Genomic DNA, 27,029 nt, shown 5'->3' with positions numbered 1-27,029 from the left:
CAAATTGAATGGTGAATTAAAATGTGCTCAAAAGGGGTCAGACGTAATAGGTTCATCATGTTTAATAATTTTTAATGGCCATAGTAGAACAGAACATCCATACACCACCAGATGTCAGTGTTGACAATGTTTGGTGAAAGTGGGACGATTTTTCTCCTGACCTGTATGTCTGGGAAAAAATATCAGGGGCGTACTCATTACACTGATTCTGTTGTAAAAACGTTTCTTAAACGGCAAACAGAACGAAACTGGGAGGGCCCTACCTCAATTTGTCCAATTGAAACTCTAATTTTAGTTGTTCGGTTTTGCAACCTTTTGGACTAATGATTACTCCCCAGATGTAACACTGTTGGCATGCACGTTTCAAACAACCCAGTCACACCTGAGGCACAGTAATCACAGCAATAAAAACGATGTCTTGAGATCATGTGCAGGGAACAGATGGTATAGATGTATTTTTAGAAATGTCTGAAATTCCCCTAGCCTATTACCAGGACTGCAACTTTTTTGACAAATAACCAAAATATGTTATACAGTTTATAATATTTAGCATTCAGTGCACTCATAATGGAACAATACAAAGAAAGAGAGAATATCAACATGAATTTAAAGTTGTTAATTTATTAGTCTTATTAATTTATTAGTCATCATAAAGACATGAGTACATACATCTGGTTGACATGGTATCATCACATAGGCATAATGCAACATCTTCTAATAACATTATAATAAATACATTGACTACTGAGCATGTCACTAATAATGAGTTGTATCAATTGAAAATGTAGACACTGCACAAAACAAAACTACACAAAAGTGAATATAATTCGATATTATTTCGTAATCCCAAACATGCCATCGGAGTATTACTGGTTAAATAGTTCAGACGAGTTCGCAAATGTGTTTTGGCCTGACTACTTTCACAAGCAAAGTTCTGAAGAGCTAGCTACTAAGATTCTGCAGTATGTCAACGTTTACAAATGCCCTTCCACATATGGCTACTTCTCAATGACAAACATTGCCTAGAACAACAACTAAACTGGCGCGTGCGCAATACCAAGGCCCGCGTCCCCGAAACAAGATGGCGGAGAATTTGGGGAGGAAGAGGCGGAGGCAGGTCCGGATTGAATAGAGCAAAGGCTATACAAGGTTCCCAACAAACCTCTATAAGGTAAGGGGAATAACCACATTAGCGCTTATAGGAAGGCCATGGGAAGGTGGCGGAACATGCATGGTATCCTATTATCCACTCAAAATATACACGCATTGTTAATGCACGAAATAAAGAAACAATGTTGTCTGCAAGGGTTGATATGACTCGATATCGCGCGCTATTTTGTCTCAACCAAAGTGCGCGCCTAAATATTTGTATGTGTTTGAAGTAAAAGGGGTTCATAAACGCCTATATTGACAGCATATACCTGGTACCCTTACTAATTCTCGTCATTTATATGTCACACTAAGCCCATTTCGTACAGTATCCTACCGTATTTGATCTGTTTTCCACGTATCTCCCTACTTGGGTTCCGAGATACTGCCGTTGCCTTTTATTGTGCAGCGCAGCTACCAGATGTGCAGCGCAGCTACCAGATGTTCTCCCCTCCTTCGTGTTTGTTTTCGGGCGGTGTAGCAGGCGCATGCGTGTCCTTTTGCTAATTTCTGTAATCAACGGTAAAGATAGAACACGCATCTGCAAGATGTCAATTTGAAATGTTATGTTAATCAAAAGGACATCAAATTAATAATGAAACACTAGGTACTAAAATGCATAGGTATAGCTAGACAGTTAACTATCTAGCCTCGTGTTTTATACATACATTCATGTTGATTTAGCTAGTAGATAGTTTATCTTCAGTGGGGATTATGCAATCCCCACTGCTGGTATCACTCTGCTCGTTCGGAGGGATTTGACGCAGATTTTGCCGGTGCACTGTTGCCAATAGCACATTGTGGAAATTCAACATAATCTATCAAGCTGCTGTTTACGTTACCTACCTAGAAGCACTAGTCTGGCTAATTACTCTCTTGTGCGCTCGCTACGGGTCTGGATGAATGGGCTCTATCATTCATTCATTGAATGATTACCACTAGTAGGCTACCATTCACTCCAGACTATAACCGCAGACTTGTCAGGACGATCAACAGGTCTTGCTTGTTGAATAGTAACCACAATGAAATTATATGGCCAGGCGAAAATCCTTGGAACGCTGTGATGGCAGCGAGTAGGCTAGTGAGCATGCAGCGGTTGGAGAAGCAACATATGTGCTGTAATGCGATCAATATGGATGATCGTTCTGAGGATATGGTCAAGAACCTGAATAGTCTGCCATGGAAAGTAAGAGCAAAAAAGAGACCATGCTACTTACTGAAAGCAGTGGCGCTTCTGGTGAAGGGAGTGTAAAGGTATGATGATGTTTGTGACCCCAGGGCCTCATTTACAGGAGTACACCCATTCTTGCCTAGGGACCTGCAAACCGACGACCCCCGTCATATGCTAGCAAAAACAGGTTTTTAACGTATTGTCATAGGGCGGCGAACAGCGTCGTTAGGGTCTGGCTGGGGTAGGCCCTCATTGTAAATAAGATGTTGTCCTTAACTGACTTGCCTAGTTAAAGGTTCAATAAGAATAACATTTAAAAATCAGGTGAATGACAAGGAAAAGTAATGAACATAATACAATGAATAGATTCAATTGACATTTGTTTTGGTCACTGGTCTACACACACTACCCCAAAATGTCGAAGTGGAATTGTTTTCTTTTTTTTCTCACAAATTAGTAAAAAATGAAAAGCTGAAATGTCTTGAGTCATTACGTATTCAACCCCTTTGTTATCAATCAAATGTATTTATAAAGCCCTTCTTACATCAGCTGATGTCAACAAAGTGCTGTACAGAAACCCGGCCTAAAACCCCAAACGGCAAGGTGTAGAAGCATGGTGGCTAGGAAAAACTCCCTAGGAAGAAACCTAGAGAGGAACCAGGCTATGAGGGGTGGAGATTATAACAGAACATGGCCAAGATGTTCTTGTGTTCATAGATGACCATCAGGGTCAGATGATGATAATAATCAGTGGTTGTATGGCAAGCCTAAATAAATGTGCTTAATACGTCACATAAATTGCATGGACTCACTTTTCGCAATAACAGTGTTTAACATGACATTACTTTTTTAGATGATTACCACATCTCTGTACCCCATAAATCTATGGAAAGACCTGGAAATGGTTGTCTAGCAATGATTAACAACCAATTTGACAGAACTTAAAGAATTTAGAAAATAATAATTGGCAAATGTTGCACAATCCAGGTGTGGAAAGCTCTTAGTCTCACAGCTGCAATCACTGCCAAAGGAGCTAACACAAAGTATTGATTCAGGGGTGTGAATATTTATGCAAATTAGATATTTATGCATTTCATTTTCAATGAATTTGCAAACATTTCTAAAAACATATTTTCACTTTGTCATTATGGGGTATTGTGTGGAGATGGGTGAGAGAAATATATATTTAACACATTTTGAATTCAGGCTGTAACGCAAGAAAATGTGGAATAAGTCAAGGGGTATGAATACTTTCTGAAAGCACTGTAATTGGAAGAGGAAGTGTAAACTCTAACAGCCTATTAGATAGTAGTGATGCGGGGGGTCAATTGTTACGTATCGGTATATTATTTTTGACGATGTAGCGTATCGTTTTGACAACATCGCAAAAAATGTTTGCCACCATTTGCTGTAACCTGCAGAAAAACTATTTTTCCTTCATAGCTTGTTCTCTATCTTCTTTGTAAATAGGGTGCCACTTTTTTCCCCAGCACTTTTAATTCGATGACTGATTAACTCGTTTTCCCATGATTCTCTTATCCCTCTGCAGCAGACATATAGTGAGCAATATGTTGGGAACATCAAATCGCAATACATTTAGAATTGTGAGAATCGCAGTACACATCGTATCGGCACCTAAGTATCGTGCAGGCCCTCGCAATTCCCAGCCCTATTCGATAGATAGGTAACTCCTTCCTAACACATTTTTGCTAATTGCAGCTGTTTAGCTGGTTTAACTTGTTATGGCTGCAACCCCCCTATGGGGATAAGTGTCATCAACAACCGCTGAATAGCATAGCGCTACATTCAATAAATATTACTACAAATATTTATATTCATTAAAACACAAGTGCAATATAGGAAAACACAGCTTAGCCTTTTGTTAATCCACCTGTCGTGTCAGATTTTGAAGTTATGCTTTACAGCGAAAGCAATCCAAGCGTTTGTGTAAGTTTATCGATCGCACGACAAACGTTAAGTACACTTAGCATCAGGAAGCTTGGTCACGAAAATCAGAAAAGCAATCAAATTAATCGTTTACCTTTGATGATCTTCGGATGTTTTCACTCACGAGACTCCCAGTTACACAACAAATGTTCCATAAAGATTATTTTTATATCCAAAATACCTCCGTTTGTTTGTCGCTTTATCATCAGAAATCCACAGGTAAGAGCGGTAACAACAACGCAGACGAAAATTCCAAATAGTTTCCATAATATCCACAGAAAAATGTCAAACGTTTTTTAAAATCAATCCTCAGGTTGTTTTTAAAATATATAATCGATAATATATCAACTGCAAATGTCTTTTACAGTAGGAGAGGGAAAAGCAATACCTATCCAAACTCTGTTGCGTGAGCAAAACTTATATGACCACATGACGCAATGTTATCGTTCTGGCTCATTTTTCAAAATAAAAGCCTGAAACTATGTCTGAAGACTGTTGACACCTTGAGGAAGCGATAGGAAAAGGAATCTGGTTCATATCCCTTTAAATCCAGCAAAGGGAGGCTATGGAACATGGAGTTTTCAAAATAGAAGCCACTTCCTGTTTTGATTTTCCTCAGGGTTTCGCCTGCAATATCAGTTCTGTTATACTCACAGACAATATTTTGACAGTGTTTTCTATCCAATACTAATAATAATATGCATATATTAGCAACTGAGACTGAGGAGCTGGCCGTTTACAATGGGCACCTTTTCATCCAAGCTACTCAATACTGCCCCTGCAGCCATAAAAAGTTAACAAAGGTTAGCCATGTGTTGGCAAACATTTTATTAAGTCAAGGAAGCTTGCCAGCAGCACTTTCTGCGACTGGTACTCGCGGGTGCTTTTTCAAAGCGCATGTCAGATAGTCCAGTGAGTGCAATTAGCTCCAATGAGTCTAATTTGCTCAATATTAGGTGTTGAGAAGTGAAGTTGACATCATTAGAATGAAGATATTCTCCTTTTTTTCTACTGTAGGTATGTAATACAAATTCATTTGTTACTAGCTATATTCATAAAAACAAAATGTATAATTTTCCCCCGTTTTCTTTGTACATTTTCGCGGACCCCCTGCAGTACCTGGACCCCGGTTGAATACCCCTGGATTACCCAGTGGCGTAAAGAAAGAAATGGGTGACGTAAAACTAGCCCGGTTCATTGAAAATAATAGACTGTTAATATTCTGTGCTAGCCATGCTCGGCAAGGAAAGATTATTCAAATAGAAACTCTCAATGGGAAGAAGATCGAAAGCCATGTCCCTGGAGCTTATGCGAAGTTGAGGGGTGGTACTTCTGGGGTCCCATAATCTATGTCCATAGATGATATTAAAGAAAATGTGAAGGGAGGCATAGTGATTGAGGCCTAAAGGTTGATCAGTAGGAAATAAAAGTACAGATGGGATTCCTTAGTTTCAATTTCTTAGAATTTGTCCCATTGCCATTGCAGTGTTTTAAATGCCAAAGAATGGGACTTGTAGCTGCCCAGTGTAAAGGAAAGACAACATGTGCCAAATGTGGAAGGGAACATGATTATGGTGACTGTGGGAACAATGTAAAGGCTAAATGTTGTAATTGTGGGTGGGAACACAGTGCAGCATTTGGTGGATGCTAGGTGCAGAGAGAGGCCCAGAGATATAGAATCAATGTCTCATATGCAGACGCTGTAAGACTGATTGGTGGAATGACTAGGCGGACTGATGTAGCTACCCCGGCTGCTCCCTTAGTACAGTTCCTTCAGAAAGTTGTGTTACAGCCTGAATTCAAAATGGTTTAATATATCTTTTCCTCACCTATCTACACACACTACCCCATAATGACAAAGTGAAAACAATTTTGTAGAATTTCTTGCGAATTTCTTGAAAATGAAATACAGATATTGAATTTACATAACCCTTAGGCAATACATGTTAGAATCACCTTTGGTAGCGATTACAGCTGTGAATCTTTCTGGTTAAATTGCTAATAGCTTTGCACACCTGGATTGTACAATATTTGCCAATTATTCTTTTTAAAATTATTCTTCCATCTCTGTCAAGTTGGTTGTTAATCATTTCTAGACAGGCATTTTCAAGTCTTGCCATAGATTTTCAAGTCGGTTTAAGTCAAAACTGCAGCTAGGCCTCACAGGATCATTCAATTTCTTCTTGGTAAACATCTCCGAACCAGGTTTTCCTCTATGATTTTGCCTGTGCTTAGCTCTGATAATTTATTTTTAATAAAAAAAAAAACTCCCTAGTCCTTGCCGATGACAAGCATACCCGTAACATGATGCAGCCACCACCATGCTTGAAAATATGAAGAGTGGTAGTCAGTGATGTTGTTTTCAATTTGTCTCAAACATAAGGCTTTGTATTCTGGACACATGCATGTTTTGGAATATTTTTTATTCTGTACAGGATTCATTCTTTTCGCTCTGTCATTAAGGTTAGTATTTTGGAGTAACTACAATGTTGTTGATCTATCCTCAGTTTTCTCCAATCACAGCCATTAAACTATAACCGTTTTAGTCACCATTAGCCTCATAGTGAAATCCCTGTGTCAATCCCCCAAGTGACTTGGTGTATTGACACACCATCCAAAGTGTAATTAATAACTTCACCTTGCTCAAAGGGATATTCCGGAACTTTTTTGGTCTTGCTATAACAAAGGGGTTGAATACTTGTTGACTCAACACATTTCAGCTTTTGATTTTGGATCAATTTATAAACATATCTAAAAACAATTTCACTTTGACAGTATGGGTTATTGTGTGTGTAGGCAAGTGACACAAAATCTCAATGAAATCCATTTTAAATTCAGGCTGTAACAAAATGACTACACGGACTATCTGCATTGACCCTTCTATTTTATTAAATGTTTTGCTCTCTATCCACACGTATACTGACACTCCAACACACACACACAACACACACACACATTCATACTGACTCTACACACACACACACACACACACACACACACACACACACACACACACACACACACACACACACACACACAATCATCATACATGCTGCTGCTGCAACTCTGTTTATTATATCTCTTGACGTCTAGTCAACTTACCCTTATATATACCCTACCACTCCAGTATCCCTGCACATTGTAAATATGGTATTGGCACTGACCCTGGATCTAACCCTGTTACATAGCTTACTTATTTTCTGGTGTTCTTATTTCTGTTTCTTGTGTGTTTTTGTTCTACTTTTATTTTTAAATGTTTTATTTTTATAGTACTACTGATATTGATTATTGCATTGCTGGGGAAGACCATTAAGAAAGGCATTTCACTGTATTTGTGCAGTGCACTGAGTAAAAACTTAAATTTATTTCAAGTTTACTTCATATCTTTCATTGGAAAGGTTATCAACACTACTCGAATTGTTGAAAGCAGAAATGCCGGCAATAGAGTTTAGGTGTAACAGATGTTCCTGTCAACATGATTTTTTAAAATACTGAATAATCCTAAAGCTGGATTGTCTCAGCATGAAAGAATAACATTTTTCGGTATGGGGGAGGGTTTGTTAGTAGGGATTTTTGTTGTATTTTTTTCTTAGTAATACAGAATTAAGCAAAACATGATTGATTGCATACTCCAGTACAGCAGGTGACGGCATGCACCTTACAACGATTGTTTGCGGACCACCATTATAGCATAGAAGGTCTTGCTTGATCCCTTGAATTTCGGAAAGCATGTCAAATCACCACCTGGGTACCTTGGAGATTATGGAACATCTTTACATTGTATCACATTTAATAATAGTAAAAAGCTAGATTCTTTGCTCTGTCATTTGAATAGTACACAGTATATTAGTTGAAGTCGGAAGTTTTCATACACTTAGGTTGGTGTCATTAAAACTCGTTTTTCAACCACTCCACAAATTTCTTGTTAACAAACTATAGTTTTGGCAAGTCGGCTAGGACATTTACTTTGTGCGTGACAAGTAATTTTTCCAAGTAATTGTTTACAGACAGATTATTTCACTTAGTTCACTGTATCACAATTCCAGTGGGTCAGAAGTTTACATACACTAAGTTGACTGTGCCTTTTAAACAGCTTGGAAAATTCTAGAAAATGATGTCATGGCTTTAGAAGCTTCTGAAGGCTAATTTACCTAATTTCAGTCAATTGAAATTCGGAAAAGCTGACCACGACTCCATTTTGTTGATCCCTGCCTACAGACAGAAACTAAAACAAGAGGCTCCCACGCTGAGGTCTGTCCAACGCTGGTCCGACCAAGCTGACTCCACACTCCAAGACTGCTTCCACCACGTGGACTGGGACATGTTTCGTATTGCGTCAGACAACAACATTGACGAATACGCTGATTCGGTGTGTGAGTTCATTAGAACGTGCGTTGAAGATGTCGTTCCCATAGCAACGATTAAAACATTCCCTAACCAGAAACCGTGGATGGATGGCAGCATTCGCGTGAAACTGAAAGCGTGAACCACTGCTTTTAATCAGGGCAAGGTGTCTGGTAACATGACCGAATACAAACAGTGCAGCTATTCCCTCCGCAAGGCTATCAAACAAGCTAAGCGTCAGTACAGAGACAAAGTAGAATCTCAATTCAACGGCTCAGACACAAGAGGCATGTGGCAGGGTCTACAGTCAATCACGGACTACAGGAAGAAATCCAGCCCAGTCACGGACCAGGATGTCCTGCTCCCAGGCAGACTAAATAACTTTTTTGCCCGCTTTGAGGACAATACAGTGCCACTGACACGGCCTGCAACGAAAACATGCGGTCTCTCCTTCACTGCAGCCGAGGTGAGTAAGACATTTAAACGTGTTAACCCTCGCAAGGCTGCAGGCCCAGACGGCATCCCCAGCCGCGCCCTCAGAGCATGCGCAGACCAGCTGGCCGGTGTGTTTACGGACATATTCAATCAATCCTTATACCGGTCTGCTGTTCCCACATGCTTCAAGAGGGCCACCATTGTTCCTGTTCCCAAGAAAGCTAAGGTAACTGAGCTAAACGACTACCGCCCCGTAGCACTCACTTCCGTCATCATGAAGTGCTTTGAGAGACTAGTCAAGGACCATATCACCTCCACCCTACCTGACACCCTAGACCCACTCCAATTTGCTTACCGCCCAAATAGGTCCACAGACGATGCAATCTCAACCACACTGCACACCGCCCTAACCCATCTGGACAAGAGGAATACTTATGTGAGAATGCTGTTCATTGACTACAGCTCGGCATTCAACACCATAGTACCCTCCAAGCTCGTCATCAAGCTCGAGACCCTGGGTCTCGACCCCGCCCTGTGCAACTGGGTACTGGACTTCCTGACGGGCCGCCCCCAGGTGGTGAGGGTAGGCAACAACATCTCCTCCCCGCTGATCCTCAACACTGGGGCCCCACAAGGGTGCGTTCTGAGCCCTCTCCTGTACTCCCTGTTCACCCACGACTGCGTGGCCACGCACGCCTCCAACTCAATCATCAAGTTTGCGGACGACACAACAGTGGTAGGCTTGATTACCAACAACGACGAGACGGCCTACAGGGAGGAGGTGAGGGCCCTCGGAGTGTGGTGTCAGGAAAATAACCTCTCAACACTCAACGTCAACAAAACTAAGGAGATGATTGTGGACTTCAGGAAACAGCAGAGGGAACACCCCCCTATCCACATCGATGGAACAGTAGTGGAGAGGGTAGCAAGTTTTAAGTTTCTCGGCATACACATCACAGACAAACTGAATTGGTCCACTCACACAGACAGCATTGTGAAGAAGGCGCAGCAGCGCCTCTTCAACCTCAGGAGGCTGAAGAAATTTGGCTTGTCACCAAAAGCACTCACAAACTTCTACAGATGCACAATCGAGAGCATCCTGGCGGGATGTATCACCGCCTGGTACGGCAACTGCTCCGCCCTCAACCGTAAGGCTCTCCAGAGGGTGGTGAGGTCTGCACAACGCATCAACGGGGGCAAACTACCTGCCCTCCAGGACACCTACACCACCCGATGTCACAGGAAGGCCATAAAGATCATCAAGGACATCAACCACCCGAGCCACTGCCTGTTCACCCCGCTATCATCCAGAAGGCGAGGTCAGTACAGGTGCATCAAAGCTGGGACCGAGAGACTGAAAAACAGCTTCTATCTCAAGGCCATCAGACTGTTAAACAGCCACCACTAACATTGAGTGGCTGCTGCCAACACTCTGACACTGACACTGACTCAACTCCAGCCACTTTAATAATGGGAATTGATGGGAAATGATGTAAATATATCACTAGCCACTTTAAACAATGCTACCTTATATAATGTTACTTACCCTACATTATTCATCTCATATGCATACGTATATACTGTACTCTATATCATCGACTGTATCCTTATGTAATACATGTATCACTAGCCACTTTAAACTATGCCACTTTGTTTACATACTCATCTCATTTGTACATACTGTACTCGATACCATCTACTGTATCTTGCCTATGCTGCTCTGTACCATCACTCATTCATATATCCTTATGTACATATTCTTTATCCCCTTACACTGTGTACAAGACAGTAGTTTTGGAATTGTTAGTTAGATTACTTGTTGGTTATTACTGCATTGTCGGAACTAGAAGCACAAGCATTTCGCTACACTCGCATTAACATCTGCTAACCATGTGTATGTGACAAATAAAATTTGATTTGATTTGATTTGAAGGTGTACCTGTGGATGTAGGCCTACCTTCAAACTCAGTGCCTCTTTGCTTGACATCATGGGAAAATCAAAAGAAATCAGCCAAGACCTCAGAAAAAGAATTGTAGACCTCCACAAGTCTGGTTCATCCTTGGGCGCAATTTCCAAACGTCTGAAGGTACCACGTTCATCTTTACAAACAATAGTACGCAAGTATAAACATCATGGGACCACACAGCCGTCATACCGCTCAGGAAGGAGACGCGTTCTGTCTCCTAGAGATGAACGTACTTTGGTGCAAAAGTGCAAATCAATCCCAGAACAACAGCAAAGGACCTTGTGAAGATGCTGGAGGAAACGGGTACAAAAGTATCTATATCCACAGTAAAACAAGTAATCTATCGACGTAACCTGAAGGCCGCTCAGCAATTTGAAGCCACTGCTCCAAAACCGCCATCATAAAGCCAGACTACGGTTTGTAATTGCACATGGGGACAAAGATCGTACTTTTTGGAGGAATGTCCTCTAGTCTGAAAAAATATAACTTTTTTGCCATAATGACCATCGTTATATTTGGAGGAAAAAGGGGAAGGCTTGCAAGCCGAAGAACACCATCCCAACCGTGAAGCACAGGGTGGCAGCATCATGTTGTGGGGGTGCTTTGCTGCAGGAGGGACTGGTGCACTTCACAAAATAGATGGCATAATGAGGAAAGAACAAATTATCCACATAATTTAGCAACATCTCAAGACATCAGTCAGGAAGTTAAAGCTTGGTCGCAAATGGGTCTTCCAAATGACAATGACCCCACGCATACTTCCAAAGTTGTGGCAAAATGGCTTAAGGACAACAAAGTCAAGGTATTGGATTGGCCATCACAAAGCCCTGACCTCAATCATACAGAAAATTTGTGGGCAGGACTGAAAAAGCATGTGCGAGCAAGGAGGCATACAAACCTGACTCAGTTACACCATCTCTGTCAGGAGGAATAGGACAAAATTCACCCAACTTATTGTGGGAAGCTTGTGGAAGGCTACCCAAAACGTTTGACCCAAGTTAAACAATTTAAAGGCAATGCTACCAAATACTAATTGAGTGTATGTAAAGTTCTGACCCACTGAGAATGTGATGAAAGAAATAAAAGTTGAAATAAATCATTCTCTACTATTATTCTGACATTCACATTTTTTAAATAAAGTGGTGATCCTAACTGACCTAAATCATTTTTACTCTGATTAAATGTCAGGAATTGTGAAACATTTAAACTCAGTTTATTTGGCTAAGGTGTATGTAAACTTTCGACTTCAGCTGTACTTAACAAGGCAAAGTTGAGTGAAAACTCCTTTGCTAATTTGGCACAATCTTTTTTTTCAGGACAGGACAGATGAGGAGAGATGTCAAGTGAGAATCACGGAACAGTGAAGGGGGACACTGCTTTGGTGATGTCTCCAACAGGCTCTGCCACACAGGGGTCTCCGGTCTCACCTTCAACTAGCAAGCCCATGACAGAGTTGCCAGGTAAGATGGCCCTAGTGACATGACATCAAGCGGTGCATATATCCCGTAACTCTGCTCTCCAAGCAGTCAGTGTGAGGTAAAATGACAATGCCTTTGTGGCCTTTGTGGTCCAATGATTAGAGCCACTGACACCGGCACATGTATGCCAGAGTTGGCATGGGTTCGAATCTGGCGAACTGCGCTTTGACTCACCACCACTATCTTCCCTGTCTTTCCAACCTCTTCACCAGCCCCACTCTTAAAAAAAAAAAAAAATATTATGCCAGTATTTAAATTACCCTCACCATCACAATAGTTTGAAATTAGCTTCCTATTCTGCCATTTTCTTTCTCTACACTGATCAAAAATACAGGATAAGTGAAGCAATATGCCAGAATCCCACTTGCCAAGAGGATTCCCACCTGTACAATTATTTTAAAGCCTAATGTATACCCTTGGTATGCAATGCAAGAAACCTACCCAAAACGGGGATCATGTGTTCTTGCACCAAGTTATGACTTGCAGGGCTGCAAATGTCTTTTGCTATTTTGCGGCGCTACATGTAGTTCTTCCATGCGTACGTACAGTGCCTTCAGAAAGTATTCATATCCCTTGATTTATTCCAGATTTTGTTGTTATAGCCTGAATACAAGGTTGATTAAATATATTTTTTTAATATCACATCTACACACAATACCCCATAATAACTAAGTGAAAATATGTTTTTAAAATGTTGCTAATTTATTGAACATTAAATATAGAAATATCTCATTTACATAAGTATTCACACCGCTGAGTCATTACTTTGCAGAACCGCCTTTGGCAGCGATTACAGCTGTTAGTCTTTCAGGATAAGACTCCAAACCTATTTTCAAAATTCTTCAAGCGCTGTCAAATTGGTTGTTGATCATTGCTAGACAACCATTTTCAGGTCTTGCCATAGAATTTCAAGTAGATTTAAGTCAAAACTGTAACTCGGCCACTGTCTTCTTGGTAAGCAACGCCAGTGTAGATTTGACCTTGTGTTTTAGGTTATTGTCCTGCTGAAAGGTGAATTCATCTCCCAGTTCTGGTGGAAAGCACACTGAACCAAGATTTCCTCTAGGATTTTGCCTGTGCTTAGCTCTATTCCATTTATTTTTGTATCCTGAAAAACTCCACAGTCCTTAATGATTACAAGCATACCCATAACATGATGCACTCACCACTATGCTTGAAAATATGGAGAGTGGTACACTAATGTGTTGTATTAGATTTGCCCCAAACATGACACTTTGTATTCAGGACAAGAAGTTAATTGCTTTGCCACATTTTCTTTGCTGTATTACTTTAGTGCCTTGTTGCAAATAGGATGCATGTTTTAGAATATGTGTATTCCGTACAGGCATCATTCTTTTCACTCTGTCAATTAGGTTAGTATTGTGGAGCAACTACAGTCTTGATCCATACTCAGTTTTCTCCCATCACAGCCATTACACTTGGTAACGGTTTTAAAATCACCATTGGCCTTGTGAAATCCTTGAGGGGTTTCCTTCCTCTCCGGCAACTGATTTTAGAAGGATGCCTGTATCTGGGTGTATTGATACACCATCCAAAGAATAATTCATAACTTCACCATGCTCAAAGGGATATTTAATAGCTGCTTTTTAATAAAACCTTTTTTTTACCCAATCTACCAATGGGTGCCCTTCTTTGTGAGGCATTGGAAAACCTCCCTTTGTGGTTGAATCTGTGTTTGAAATTCACTGCTCGACTGAAGGACCTTACAATTATCTGTATGTGTGGGGTACAGAGATGAGGTAGTCATTCATAAATCATCTTAAACACTATTATTGCACACAGAGTGAGTCCATGCTACTTATTTTGTGACTTGTTAAGCACATTTTTACTCCTGAACTTATTTAGGGTTCCCATAACAAAGTGTTTGATTACTTATTGACTCAAGACATTTCAGCTTTTCATTTTGTATTAATTTGAAAAACATTGTAGTGGTGTTGTTAGAGAGGGGTAAAAATAAAGATTTTGTTTGGGAGCCAGACAAGTATTAACCCTGCCGAAAGGAAAAGAGTAGGAGAGAGTACCACTACTAGACCCACACACATCAGCCGAAGAGACTGCCTAGAGTGTAGTCTGTTTGCCAGATAGCCAGTGGAGAGAAAAGATGAGACACCATATAAAACACATCACAGCACAGGGGGTACCCAACCAATAATACCTCATACAATAATAATGGCTGAGCAATTTTAATGGCAACTTCATAAGAAACAATTTACAAGAAAGAACCCAGTCATCAACATTCGAGGATTTGCAATAATCTGTATTATCTCCCAGTGGAGGAGTGCAGAGGATATGAATTTGGGGGGTGTTCATAGACCAAACAAAGGCCTTAAAATGTCCAAAAACATCTTGGCCACATGTCAATAGTATCACCCCATATCAATACAGTTCAAATAGCAATACACCATAAACTTGCAAGCAACCTCCCGTTTACCTACAATGTAAACCCAAATACTTCTGGCAGGGCAATAATAGTCCAGTGACACTGAACATCAAAGGGAAGCGCATAGGAGAAAAAAAAAGTCTGCTGCAGTGTAAAGCACTGGAACGATAGAGGGGAGAGAGAGGGGGGGGGGTCTTGGTGCAACGGCAAGCCTGAAGTCAACAGCTGTCTGTCTGTCTGGTTTTTGTTTGTTTGTATGTCAAAGCTTTGCAACAATGTTGCTACTAATCCATGCGATCAATAACTGGTGTTAAACACTTTTACAAACTCGGCACGCTGAAAATAAACAAGACTTCTGCAGCATTGCACACCCTGATCAAACTGCCTCACCAACCGAAAGCTCCCTCCCAGAAAGCCGGAAGAGCTCTCTTTGTTTCCTCCTTTCTGACTGCTGATGCGGTCTTAAAGTGGAAGCACATGGTGGAAGCTATGTGCAGGATTTCGCCCCAACATAATTCCACTTTGACATTTTTGGGGTATTGTGTGTAAGCCAGTGACAAAAAAAAATCTAAATGTAATCCATTTCAAATATAGGCTGTAACGCAACATAATGTGGAAAATGTCAAGGGGCGTGAATACTTTCTGAAGGCATATAGGTAGGGTATACATGAGGCTTAAGATCAGTGCTTAGGAAGGAAAGGATACTGGCTTTGTCTATGTTGACTTGCTACTTACAAGCTAGAAGAACCAGACTGAAGATAGATGTGACCTTTCTGACGCCTTTCCTGTGCAGACGAGCTCGTCCAGGCCGGCTGGTCGAAATGCTGGAGCAAGCGGGAGAATCGGCCCTACTGGTTCAACCGCTTCACCAATCAGTCGATGTGGGAGATGCCAGTCCTGGGGCAACATGATGTCATTGTGAGTGCAAAATGGTTAAAGCTTCTTGATTTGGGACAGAGGGAAAAATAATTGTTCTCTTTATTTCTGTTCTTAGTACCTCACGCTCTCTTTTCTTTCTTCAGTAACTGTCTCTTGATGGAACTTGGTCTGAACCTTATCAACATCACTCTTCTCCAGCAGTTTTCTAACGGGGCAGCTGCCCTGTTTGTTCCTGTCTTTGTAGTCCGACCCGCTAGGTTTGAATGCTGCCTCGGTGGAGGGGGCAGGTGATGACGGTGTGGGCAACAGGCAGCGCAAGAGACGCCTGTCGGAGGATGCCGCCCAGGGTGGTCTTAACAGCTTCAAGAGGCCCAAGGTGAGTCATTGAGCAGGACACGTTTCTTCGTCAATGCCGCAAAATATTACAAGTGTTACAATTTTCATGCTTCTATACCAGTGATTTTTTTTTTGTGAGCTTATCTACTGGACTACACTGTGCTGTCTCTTATATTTGACAGCAGGAAATGAAAGTTTAAACAGAATAATATGGTGTGCCCCTTGTCTCTGTAGATTGTTTTAAACTGTTTTTAAATTGGAATATTTCCTCTGTCACTCTAATCCAATATGTGACTGTGTCATTGACAGATTGAGATTGGTATACCTGTAACCCCAACAACCCCCACAGTGCCCATCTCACCCGTTACCCCCAGGGCAAAGCCGTGGAACTCTACCACAGGCACAGAGGACAAGCCAGGTCAGCCGGCATCGGCCCTATACCGTCCCACCATGTGAGTACAGCCACACATCAGTCACTGGAATAGAAATGTAGACATCCCATCGCCCCATGTCCATTTCAACTGATAAAAATGTCAATTAAAATGACTACTACCATGGTGTATGGACTCAGATCTTCATCCCAACAGCTCATTTGCCAGTTTTTGGTACGGTTTCTCGGACACAGGTTGACGTTTATTGGGATGAGTGTTGTCCTTAAGGCAGAACTGAGCAAAAAACAAGTTTTTCCCCCGCTTGACGGACCAACTGCTATGTCAAAATTGGCTATAATGTAAAAATTCATGAAAACCAACATTATTGTTTTAATTTAAGTTTAGGCATTAGGGTTAGCAGTGTTGTTAGGTTTAAAGTCAGATTGTATGACTTTGTGGCTGTGTCAGCTAGTGACCACTCTGCAGAGCTCCCTCCAGAACAAGATTAATGACGAAAAAAGCTAACCTACTTCTCAAAGTTTAGTAGCCCTGGGTTAAAAAGCTATTTCGATGGTGATTCTCCATTGACCATGCTTTTTACTACAGGACTAGGAAGAAAAACTGGCCCTTTTATGTCATGTTATGTAGAACGCTACCTGAGGAAGACCTGTTATGTCACAACTGCTATAGCATAATATGCTGATCTGCTTGTGTTTCTATAAATATTTGTGTAGCCTATAGTACACTACAGTCAGAGTGCGAATTACACCGTGACATAACACATTTGTTATGGACATAATAATAAAGACTTAAATTAACAGTAAAAATGTATTACCTTTTAATGTGTCATGAACACCACCAGTCATGATGCTTTCATCTGATTGTCAGACAAATAGCTTCAATGCGTAGGCTACCTGTGCATGTTCGTCCACTCCAAAATAATCCAAACAGTGCAATGCATGTATACTCGTGCCATTTGATGAATGGAAATAGACATCTGTTACAAAACACCAAAAAGTGTGCCTAATGACATTCAGTGGTTGCTCTTGATTAGGCCTAAATTAATTGATACATCTTCCTGAGAAAGTTACCTTTTTGGTAGTCTGAAATGGGAATAAAACTGTCCCAGGAAAAATGGGATGGTCAATGTTTACTAGACTAGGCTGCAATGTGTAGGTAGGCCTATTACCATGAACTTCAAATAAGCCTACCTGTAGCCAGTGATGTAGTGGTAAAATAAAAAAGTTGGTTGAACTCTGATTACCGGTCACAGTGGAGAAAAAAACCCACTTCCTATACTTTCAATTAGGGTTGGACAATATCTAGATTTTCATCTAGCATATCTTTCATATACAGTGGGGAGAACAAGTATTTGATACACTGCCGATTTTGCAGGTTTTCCTACTTACAAAGCATGTAGAGATCTGTAATTTTTTATCATAGGTACACTTCAACTGTGAGAGACGGAATCTAAAAAAACCCCCCAGAAAATCACATTGTATGATTTTTAAGTAATTAATTAGCATTTTGTTGCATGACAAGTATTTGATACATCAGAAAAGCAGAATTTAATATTTGGTACAGAAACCTTTGTTTGCAATTACAGAGATCATACGTTTCCTGTAGTTCTTGACCAGGTTTGCACACACTGCAGCAGGGATTTTGGCCCACTCGTCCATACAGACCTTCTCCAGATCCTTCAGGTTTCGGGGCTGGTGCTGGGCAATACAGACTTTCAGCTCCCTCCAAATATTTTCTATTGGGTTCAGGTCTGGAGACTGGCTAGGCCACTCCAGGACCTTGAGATGCTTCTTACGGAGCCACTCCTTAGTTGCCCTGGCTGTGTGTTTCGGGTCGTTGTCATGCTGGAAGACTCAGCCACGACCCATCTTCAACGCTCTTACGGAGGGAAGGAGGTTGTTGGCCAAGATCTCGCGATACATGGCCCCATCCATCCTCCCCTCAATACGGTGCAGTCATCCTGTCCGCTTTGCAGAAAAGCATCCCCAAAGAATTATGTTTCCACCTCCATGCTTCATGGTTGGGATGGTGTTCTTGGGGTTGTACTCATCCTTCTTCTTCCTCCAAACACGGCGAGTGGAGTTTAGACTAAAAAGCTCTATTTTTGTCTCATCATACCACATGACCTTCTCCCATTCCTCCTCTGGATCATCCAGATGGTCAAACTTCAGATGAGCCTGGGCATGCGCTGGCTTGAGCAGGGGGACCTTGTGTGCGCTGCAGAATTTTAATCCATGACGGCGTAGTGTGTTACTAATGGTTTTCTTTGAGACTGTGGTCCCAGCTCTTCAGGTCATTGACCAGGTCCTGCTGTGTAGTTCTGGAGTGATCCCTCACCTTTCTCATTATCATTGATGCCCCACAAGGTGAGATCTTGCATGGAGCCCCAGACCGAGGGTGATTGACCCTCATCTTGAACTTCTTCCATTTTCTAATAATTGCGCCAACAGTTGTTGCCTTTTCACCACGCTGCTTGCCTATTGTCCTGTAGCCCATCCCATCCTTGTGCAGGTCTACAATTTTATCCCTGATGTCTTTACACAACTCTCTGGTCTTGGCCATTGTGGAGAGGTTGGAGTCTGTTTGATTGAGTGTGTGGACAGGTGTCTTTTATACAGGTAATGAGTTCAAACAGGTGCAGTTAATACAGGTAATGAGTGGAGAACAGGAGGGCTTCTTAAAGAAAAGCTAACAGGTCTGTGAGAGCCAGAATTCTTACTGGTTGGTAGGTGATCAAATACTTATGTCATGCAATAAAATGCAAATTAATTACTTAAAAATCATACAATGTGATCTTCTGGATTTTTGTTTTAGATTCAGCCTCTCACAGTTGAAGTATACCTATGATAAAAATGACAGACCTCTACATGCTTTGTAAGTAGGAAACACTGCCGATTTTGCAGGTTATCAAATACTTGTTCTCCCCACTGTATCTTCATTAAGACATGTAACTGGCTACATTCTTTCTATGATAGGCCTAAACATTAGAAATATGATGGCCATGCATCGTTCTTTGCAAAAAAGCTCAGCATTCAACACCATAGTGCCCTCCAAGCTCATCATTAAGCGTGAGTCCCTGGGTCTGAACCCCGCCCTGTGAAACTGGGTCCTGGACTTCCTGAATGGCCGCCCCCAGGGGGTGAGGTAGGAAAAAAAACACCTCCACTTTGCTGATCCTCATCCTTAATAAGGATGCGTGCTCAGCCCCCTCATGTACTCCGGCCTGATTACCAACAATGACGAGACCGCCTATAGGGTGGAGGTGAGGGCCATGCGAGTGTGTTGCCAGGAAAATAACCTCTCACTCAAGTCAACATACAAAGGAGATGATTGTGGACCCCCCTTACACATCGATGGGACCGCAGTGGACAAGGTGGATAGTTTTAAGTTCCTCGGCGTACACAACACTGAGAAACTGAAATGGTCCACCCACACAGACAGTGTGGTGAAGAAAGCGCATCAGCGACTCTTCAACCACAGGAGGCTGAAGAAATTTGGCTTGTCACCTAAAACCCTCACAAACTTTTACAGATGCAGTTGAGAGCATCCTGTTGGGCTGTATCACCGCCTGGTACGGAAACTGCACCACCCACAACCGCAGGACTCTCCAGAGTCACCCTGTGCAGTCTGCCCAACGCATCATTGGGGACAAACTACCTGTCCTCCAGGATACAAATCAAATCAAATCAAATTTTATTTGTCACATACACATGGTTAGCAGATGTTAATGCGAGTGTAGCGAAATGCTTGTGCTTCTAGTTCCGACAATGCAGTAATAACCAACAAGTAATCTAACTAACAATTCCAAAACTACTGTCTTGTACACAGTGTAAGGGGATAAAGAATATGTACATAAGGATATTTGAATGAGTGATGGTACAGAGCAACATAGGCAAGATACAGTAGATGGTATCGAGTACAGTATATACATATGAGATGAGTATGTAAACAAAGTGGCATAGTTAAAGTGGCTAGTGATACATGTATTACATAAGGATACAGTCGATGATATAGAGTACAGTATATACGTATATACATAAGGCGTATGCCTTATGACTAACGCGACATGGTGTGATGAAAGAAACATACAGGATACCTACAACACCCGATGTCACAGGAAAGCCAAAAAGATCATCAAGGACAACAACCACCCGAGCCGCTGCTTGTTCACCTCACTATCATCCAGAAGGTGAGGTCAGTACAGGTGCATCAAAGCTGGGACCGAGAAGCTGTTTGCAGTCTATCGCAAGGCCAGACTGTTAAATAGCACATTAGAGGCTGCTGCCCTATATACATGGACTTGAAATCACTGGCCACTTTAATAATGGAACACTAGTCACTTTAATAATGTTTACATATTTTGCATTGCTCATCTCATCTGTATATACTGTATTCTATCCTATTCTACTGTATCTTAGTCTGTGCCGCTCTGATATTGCTCGTTCATGTATTTAACATATTCTAATTCCTTTACTTTAGATTGTGTGTTTTGTTAGATATTACTAAACTGTTGGCGCTAGAAACCCAAACATTTCACTACACCTGCAATAACATCTGCTTAACACGTACAGTTTAAGTCCGAAGTTTACATACACTGAGGTTGGATGCATTAAAACTCCACAAATGTCTTGTTAACAAACTATGGTTTTGGCTACTTTGTGCATGACACAAGTAATTTTTCCAACAATTGTTTACAGACAGAATATTTCATAATTATAATTCACTATCACAATTCCAGTGGGTCAGAAGTTTACATACACTAAGTTGACTGTGCCTTTAAACAGCTTGGAAAATTCCAGCAAATTATGTAATGGCTTTAGAAGCCTCTGTTAGGCTAATTGACATCATTTGAGTCAATTGGAGGTGTATCTGTGGATGTATTTCAAGGCCTACCTTCAAACTCAGTGCCTCTTTGCTTGACATCATGGGAAAATCAAAAGAAATCAGCCAAGACCTCAGAAAAAGAACTGTAGACCTCCACAAGTCTGGTTCATTCTTGGGAGAAATTTCCAAACGCCTGAAGGTACCACATTCATCTGTACAAAAAATAGTACGCAAGTATAAACACTATGGGACCATGCAGCCGTCATACCGCTCAGGAAGAAGACATGTTCTGTCTCCTAGAGATGAACGTACTTTGGTGTGAAAAGTGCAAATCAATCCCAGAACAACAGCAAAGGACTTTGTGAAGATGCTGGAGGAAACGGGTACAAAAGTATCTGTATCCACAGTAAAATGAATCCTATATCAACATAACCTGAAAGGCTGCTCAGCAAGGAAGAAGACACTGCTCCAAAACCGCCATAAAAAAGCCAGACTATGGTTTGCAACTGCACAGGAGGGACTGGTGCACTTCACAAAATAGATGGCATCATGAGAAAGATAAATTGTGGATATATTGAAGCAACATTTCAAGACATCAGTCAGGAAGTTAAAGCTTGGTCGCAAATGGGTCTTCCAAATGGACAATGACCCCAAACATACTTCCAACATTGTGTCAAAATGGCTTAAGGCCAACAAAGTCAAGGTATTGGATTGGCCATCACAAAGCCCTGACCTCAAATCCCATAGAAAATTTGTGGGCAGAACTGAAAAAGTGTGTGCGAGCAAGGAGGCCTACAAACCTGACTCAGTTACGCCAGTTCTGTCACAACTTATTGTGGGAAGCTTGTGGAAGGCTACCCACAACGTTTGACCCAAGTTAAACAATTCAAAGGCAATGTTACCAAATACTAATTGAGTGTATGTCAGGTTCTGACCCACTGGGAATGTGATGAAAGAAATAAAAGCTGAAATAAATAATTCTCTCTGCTATTATTCTGACATTTCACATTCTTAAAATAAAGTGGTGATCCTAACTGACCTAAGACAAGGTATTTTTACTAGATGAAATGTCAGGAATTGTGAAACACCGAGTTAAAATGTATTTGACTAAGGTGTATGTAAACTTCAGACTTCAACTGTATGTATATGTTAGGTAAGGCTAAATCCGTAAACATGGGCACCCTGATAGACATTATCCTGACCAACTTGCCCTTCAAATACACCTCCGCTGTTTTCAATCAGGATCTCAGCGATCACTGCCTCATTGCCTCATTGCCTGTATCTTCTATGGGTCCGTGGTCAAACGACCAATCCCTCCCTCATCACTGTCAAACGCTCCCTAAAACACTTCTGCGAGCAGGCCTTTCTAATCGACCTGGCCCTGGTATCCTGGAAGGATATTGACCTCATCCCGTCAGTCGAGGATGCCTGGTCATTCTTTAAAAGTAATTTCCTCACCATCTTAGATAAGCATGCCACGTTCAAAAATGCAGAACTAAGAACAGATATAGTCCTTGGTTCACTCCAGACCTGACTACCCTTGACCAGCACAAGAACATCCTGTGGTGGACTGCAATAGCATTGAATAGTCCCCACGATATGCAACTGTTCAGGGAAGTCAGGAACCAATACACACAGTCAGTCAGGAAAGCATAGGCTAGCTTTTTCAAGCAGAAATTCGCATCCTGTAGCTCTAACTCCAAAAAGTCCATGGAGAACAAGAGCACCTCCTCCCAGCTGCCCACTGCACTGAGGCTAGGTAACATGGTCACCACTGATAAAACCACGATAATTGAAAATTTCAATAAGCATTTCTCAACGGCTGGCCATGCCTTCCTCCTGGCTACTCCAACCCCGGCCAACAGTTCCACCCCCCCCCCCCCCCTGCAGCTACTCGCCCAAGCCTCCCCAGCTTCTCCTTCACCCATATCCAGACAGCAGATGTTCTGAAAGAGCTGCAAAACCTGGACCCGTACAGGTTTTGCAGACAATCTGGGCTAGGCAATCTGGACCCTCTCTTTCTTAAACTATCCACCACCATTGTTGCAACCCCTATTACCAGCCTGTTTAACCTCTCTTTCGTATCGTCCAAGATCCCTAAAGATTGGAAAGCTGCCGCGGTCATCCCCCTCTTCAAAGGGGGTGACACGCTAGACCCAAACTTTTATAGACCTATATCCATCCTGCTCTGCCTATCTAACGTCTTCAAAAGCCAAGTTAATAAACAGATCACTGACCTTTTAGAATCCCACCGTACCTTCTCCGCTGTGCAATCCGGCTTCCGAGCCGGTCACGGGTGCACCTCAGCCACACTCAAGGTACAAAACAATATCATAACCACCATCGATAAAAGACAGTACTGTGCAGCCGTCTTCATCGACCTGGCCAAGGCCTTCGACTCTGTCAATCACAGTATTCTTATCGGCAGACTCAATAGCCTTGGTTTTTCTAACGACTGGCTCGCATGGTTCACCAACTACTTTGCAGACAGTTTTCAGTGTGTCAAATTAGAGGGCATGTTGTCCGGACCTCTGGCAGTCTCTATGGGGGTACCACAGGGTTCAATTCTCGGGCCGACTCTTTTCTCTGTATATATCAATGATTTCGCTCTTGCTGCGGGCGATTCCCTGATCCACCTCTACGTAGACGACACCATTCTGTATACTTCTGGCCCTTTCTTGGACACTGTGCTAACTAACCTCCAAACGAGCTTCAATCCCATACAACACTCCTTCCATGGCCCCCAACTGCTCTTAAACGCTAGTAAAACCAAATGCATGCTTTTCAACCGTTCGCTGCCCGCAACCCGCCCGCCCGACTAGCATCACCACCCTGGACGGTTCCGACCTAGAATATGTGGACAACTATAAATAACTAGGTGTCTGGCTAGACTGTAAACTCTCCTTCCTGACTCATATTAAACATTTCCAATCCAAAATCAAATCTAGAATCAGCTTTCTATTTCGCAACAAAGCCTCCTTTACTCACACTGCCAAACTTACCCTAGTAAAACGGACTATCATACCGATCCTCGACTTCGGCGATGTCATCTACAAAATAGCTTCCAACACTCTACTCAGCAAACTGGATGCAGTCTATCACAGTGCCATCCGTTTTACCAAATCACCGTATACCACCCACCACTGCGACCTGTATGCACTTGTCGGCTGGCCCTCGCTACATATTCGTCGCCAGACCCACTGGCTCCAGGTCATCTAGAAGTCTATGCTAGGTAAAGCTCTGCCTTATCTCAGTTCACTGGTCACGATAACAACACCCACCCGTAGCACACGTTCCAGCAGGTATATCTCACTGATCACCCCCAAAGCCAACACCTTATTTGGCCGCCTTTCCTTCCAGTTCTCTGCTGCCAGTGACTGGAACGAATTGTTAAAATTGCTGAAGTTGGAGACTTTTATTTCCCTCACCAACTTTAAACATCAACTATCTGAGCAGCTAACCAATCACTGCAGCTGTACATAGTCCATCTGAAATAGCCCACCCAATCTACCTACCTCATCCCCATGCTGTTTTTATTTGATTTACTTTTCTGCTCTTTTGCACACCGGTATCTCTACTTGCACATCATCATCTGCTCATTTATTACTCCAGTGTTGATCTGCTAAATTGTAATTATTCGCTCCTATGGCCTATTTATTGCCTACCTCATGCCTTTTCACACACTGTATATAGACTTTCTTTTTTCTACTGTGTCATTGACTTGTTTATTGTGTTATTGGCTTATTTATTGTTTACTCCATGTGTAACTGTGTTGTTGTCTGTGTCACACTGCTTTGCTTTGTCTTGGCCAGGTCGCAGTTGCAAATAAGAACTTGTTCTCAACTAACCTACCTGGTTAAATAAAGGTGAAATTTAAAAAAAATAATCAAATAAAAAGGCTGCAGTCAGTTAGTTGTAATTTCGGATAGAGCAAACATTTCCATATATTTTTGTTAACTACACATGACAACTCCGCCTTTCCTATTCATAATATAATTTAACCAAAAATTAATTTAAAAAAAACAATCCAGAAAGATATATATATGTTTTTATCAATTTGTATGTTTGAGTTTAACCTTAATATTTGTTCTGTCTTTTCTCAGGGATGAAACTGGAATTGCAACCAGCTTTGTTATGGCTTGTTTTTTGCATTTTCATTATAATTTTTTTTGAAAATGGTTTGAATAAGGACATTTTTGAACAATGGGTTAGCCATTCTTACTAATCTACTGGAGAACTAGTTTGAGTTTAAGTATATCTTTTGTATAACTGATGCTTTTAGTGAGAGGTTTAATGCTTGAATATTTAATCATTTCTGACCCCCAAACTCATATTCATTATATAAATTAGCACGTTTAATTTTGTTTGGCTTGCCGTTCTTAATAAAGGAAAATGTATTTTTGTTCATATCATTTTATAAACAAATCATTTGGCGAAGGCAGGGCCATAAAATGTGTAAACTGGCATATGACTAAATAATTAATCAGGGTGATTTTTCTACAAATAGACAGGTATTTATCTTTCCATGGTAGTAAGCAAGATCATATCTATTTTTGTCAACTTTCTATTGAAATTTGTTGTGAGTTAATTTATTTCTTTTGGGATATGAATACTGAGTATGTCTGTCATTGTTGCTATTTTAGAATATACTGGGACCTGGACATTCAGACTAACGCAGTGATCAGAGAGCGAGCCCCCGCCAACCATCTACCTCCCCACCCGGAGATTGAGCTCCAACGCGCCCAGCTCACCACCAAGCTACGGCAGCACTACCAAGAGCTCTGCTACCAACGAGAAGGTGAATTACCCACACAACTGGCGTTGTCAAGTCAAACTTAGCTTTAAATGAAAATTATTGCTTTTCTTACCATTTTAATGACTTACTTTTCAAGGTGCCACCCCATTATGCTGTCAGATGTTTGCTTTCTAGATGAGCTTGAGTTGTCTGTCTGAAAACAGTTCTGAGGTGTCACTTTAATAAAAATAAAAAAATTATACAACGCTCAGCATTTTGTTAAGCCATTGTTGTCATTCACCACCCCTGGTCCTGGAGTGCCATAGGGTGAGCAACATTTTACTCCAGCCCAGGGTCATAATAATAATAATTAGGCACCAAACAGAAGACAATGGACTGAAATGGGGGGCCTTGCTGAACTTTTCTAATAAGCAACGCTCATTTCATTTTACGTTGTGAAATGGATTCAAATGTTTTCCCTAATTTATGCCCTGGTGAACACAACTCCGGTGTTCCTATACTCGGCTGACGTCAACCTTGATGATAAATGGCCTTTCCCCCCCTCTAATAGGTATCGAGCCCCCACGGGAGTCTTTCAACCGCTGGCTGCTGGAGCGCAAGGTGCTGGACAAAGGGCCTGACCACCTACTGCCCAGCGATTGTGACCCCATCATCTCCCGGTCCATGTTCAGAGAGGTCATGAACGACATCCCCATCAGGTCAGTGGGAAAGGGAATCTGTACCCGTCCTGGCTTCAAATCTGTGCTTGATTGATCTTTCCTGGCACAAAGGAACCAATGGAATAGACCCACAACTGCAAACCCCGCCCATCGGACACACCATGCTGGCTCAATCAAACACTCAAAGTATTTGAAAGATGTCAAATATAATATTTGAACGAAGACCTGTACATACCAATTATACTATATTCTTTAATTAACGTCTGTATGGCTTGATTCAATACAGTAAAT

At 41.6% G+C, this 27,029-nt stretch overlaps 2 protein-coding genes and 1 long non-coding RNA gene across 6 annotated transcripts in view; 1 reads left to right on the top strand and 2 right to left on the bottom strand.

Annotated features, from left to right (window-relative positions):
• The window catches only part of LOC110493891 (phospholipid transfer protein), a 47,859-nt gene extending 43,874 nt beyond the window's left edge, over positions 1-3,985 (bottom strand). For both annotated transcript variants that reach the window (XM_021568455.3, XM_021568454.3), the window contains exon 1: positions 1,487-3,985. In XM_021568455.3, the coding sequence (XP_021424130.2) occupies positions 1,487-1,690 (204 nt within the window). In that variant the 5' untranslated portion in view covers positions 1,691-3,985. The remainder of the gene's footprint in view (positions 1-1,486) is intronic.
• Positions 1-27,029, bottom strand: part of LOC149975859 (uncharacterized) — a 944,026-nt gene that overhangs the window by 731,137 nt on the left and 185,860 nt on the right. The gene's annotated exons all lie outside the window — the stretch shown is intronic.
• Positions 1,051-27,029, top strand: part of LOC110493889 (mRNA (2'-O-methyladenosine-N(6)-)-methyltransferase) — a 50,192-nt gene continuing 24,213 nt past the window's right edge. For 2 of the 3 annotated variants that reach the window (XR_016487809.1, XM_036949873.2), the window contains exons 1-7: positions 1,051-1,171; positions 12,330-12,473; positions 15,686-15,810; positions 16,016-16,147; positions 16,417-16,559; positions 25,967-26,121; positions 26,630-26,777. Coding sequence is in view for 2 of the 3 variants with exons in the window: in XM_036949873.2 (XP_036805768.2) it covers positions 12,350-12,473; positions 15,686-15,810; positions 16,016-16,147; positions 16,417-16,559; positions 25,967-26,121; positions 26,630-26,777 (827 nt within the window). In the remaining variant the exon portion in view is untranslated. The remainder of the gene's footprint in view (positions 1,172-12,329; positions 12,474-15,685; positions 15,811-16,015; positions 16,148-16,416; positions 16,560-25,966; positions 26,122-26,629; positions 26,778-27,029) is intronic. The other variant, XM_090205041.1, reaches the window with a different exon arrangement.

The sequence above is a fragment of the Oncorhynchus mykiss genome, chromosome 17 (assembly GCF_057628025.1).
Source record: "Oncorhynchus mykiss isolate SJ-2025 chromosome 17, ASM5762802v1, whole genome shotgun sequence".
NCBI lineage: Eukaryota > Metazoa > Chordata > Actinopteri > Salmoniformes > Salmonidae > Oncorhynchus > Oncorhynchus mykiss.
Note: the sequence above shows the minus strand (reverse complement) of the source record. Positions and strands in the feature narration are given on the sequence as shown.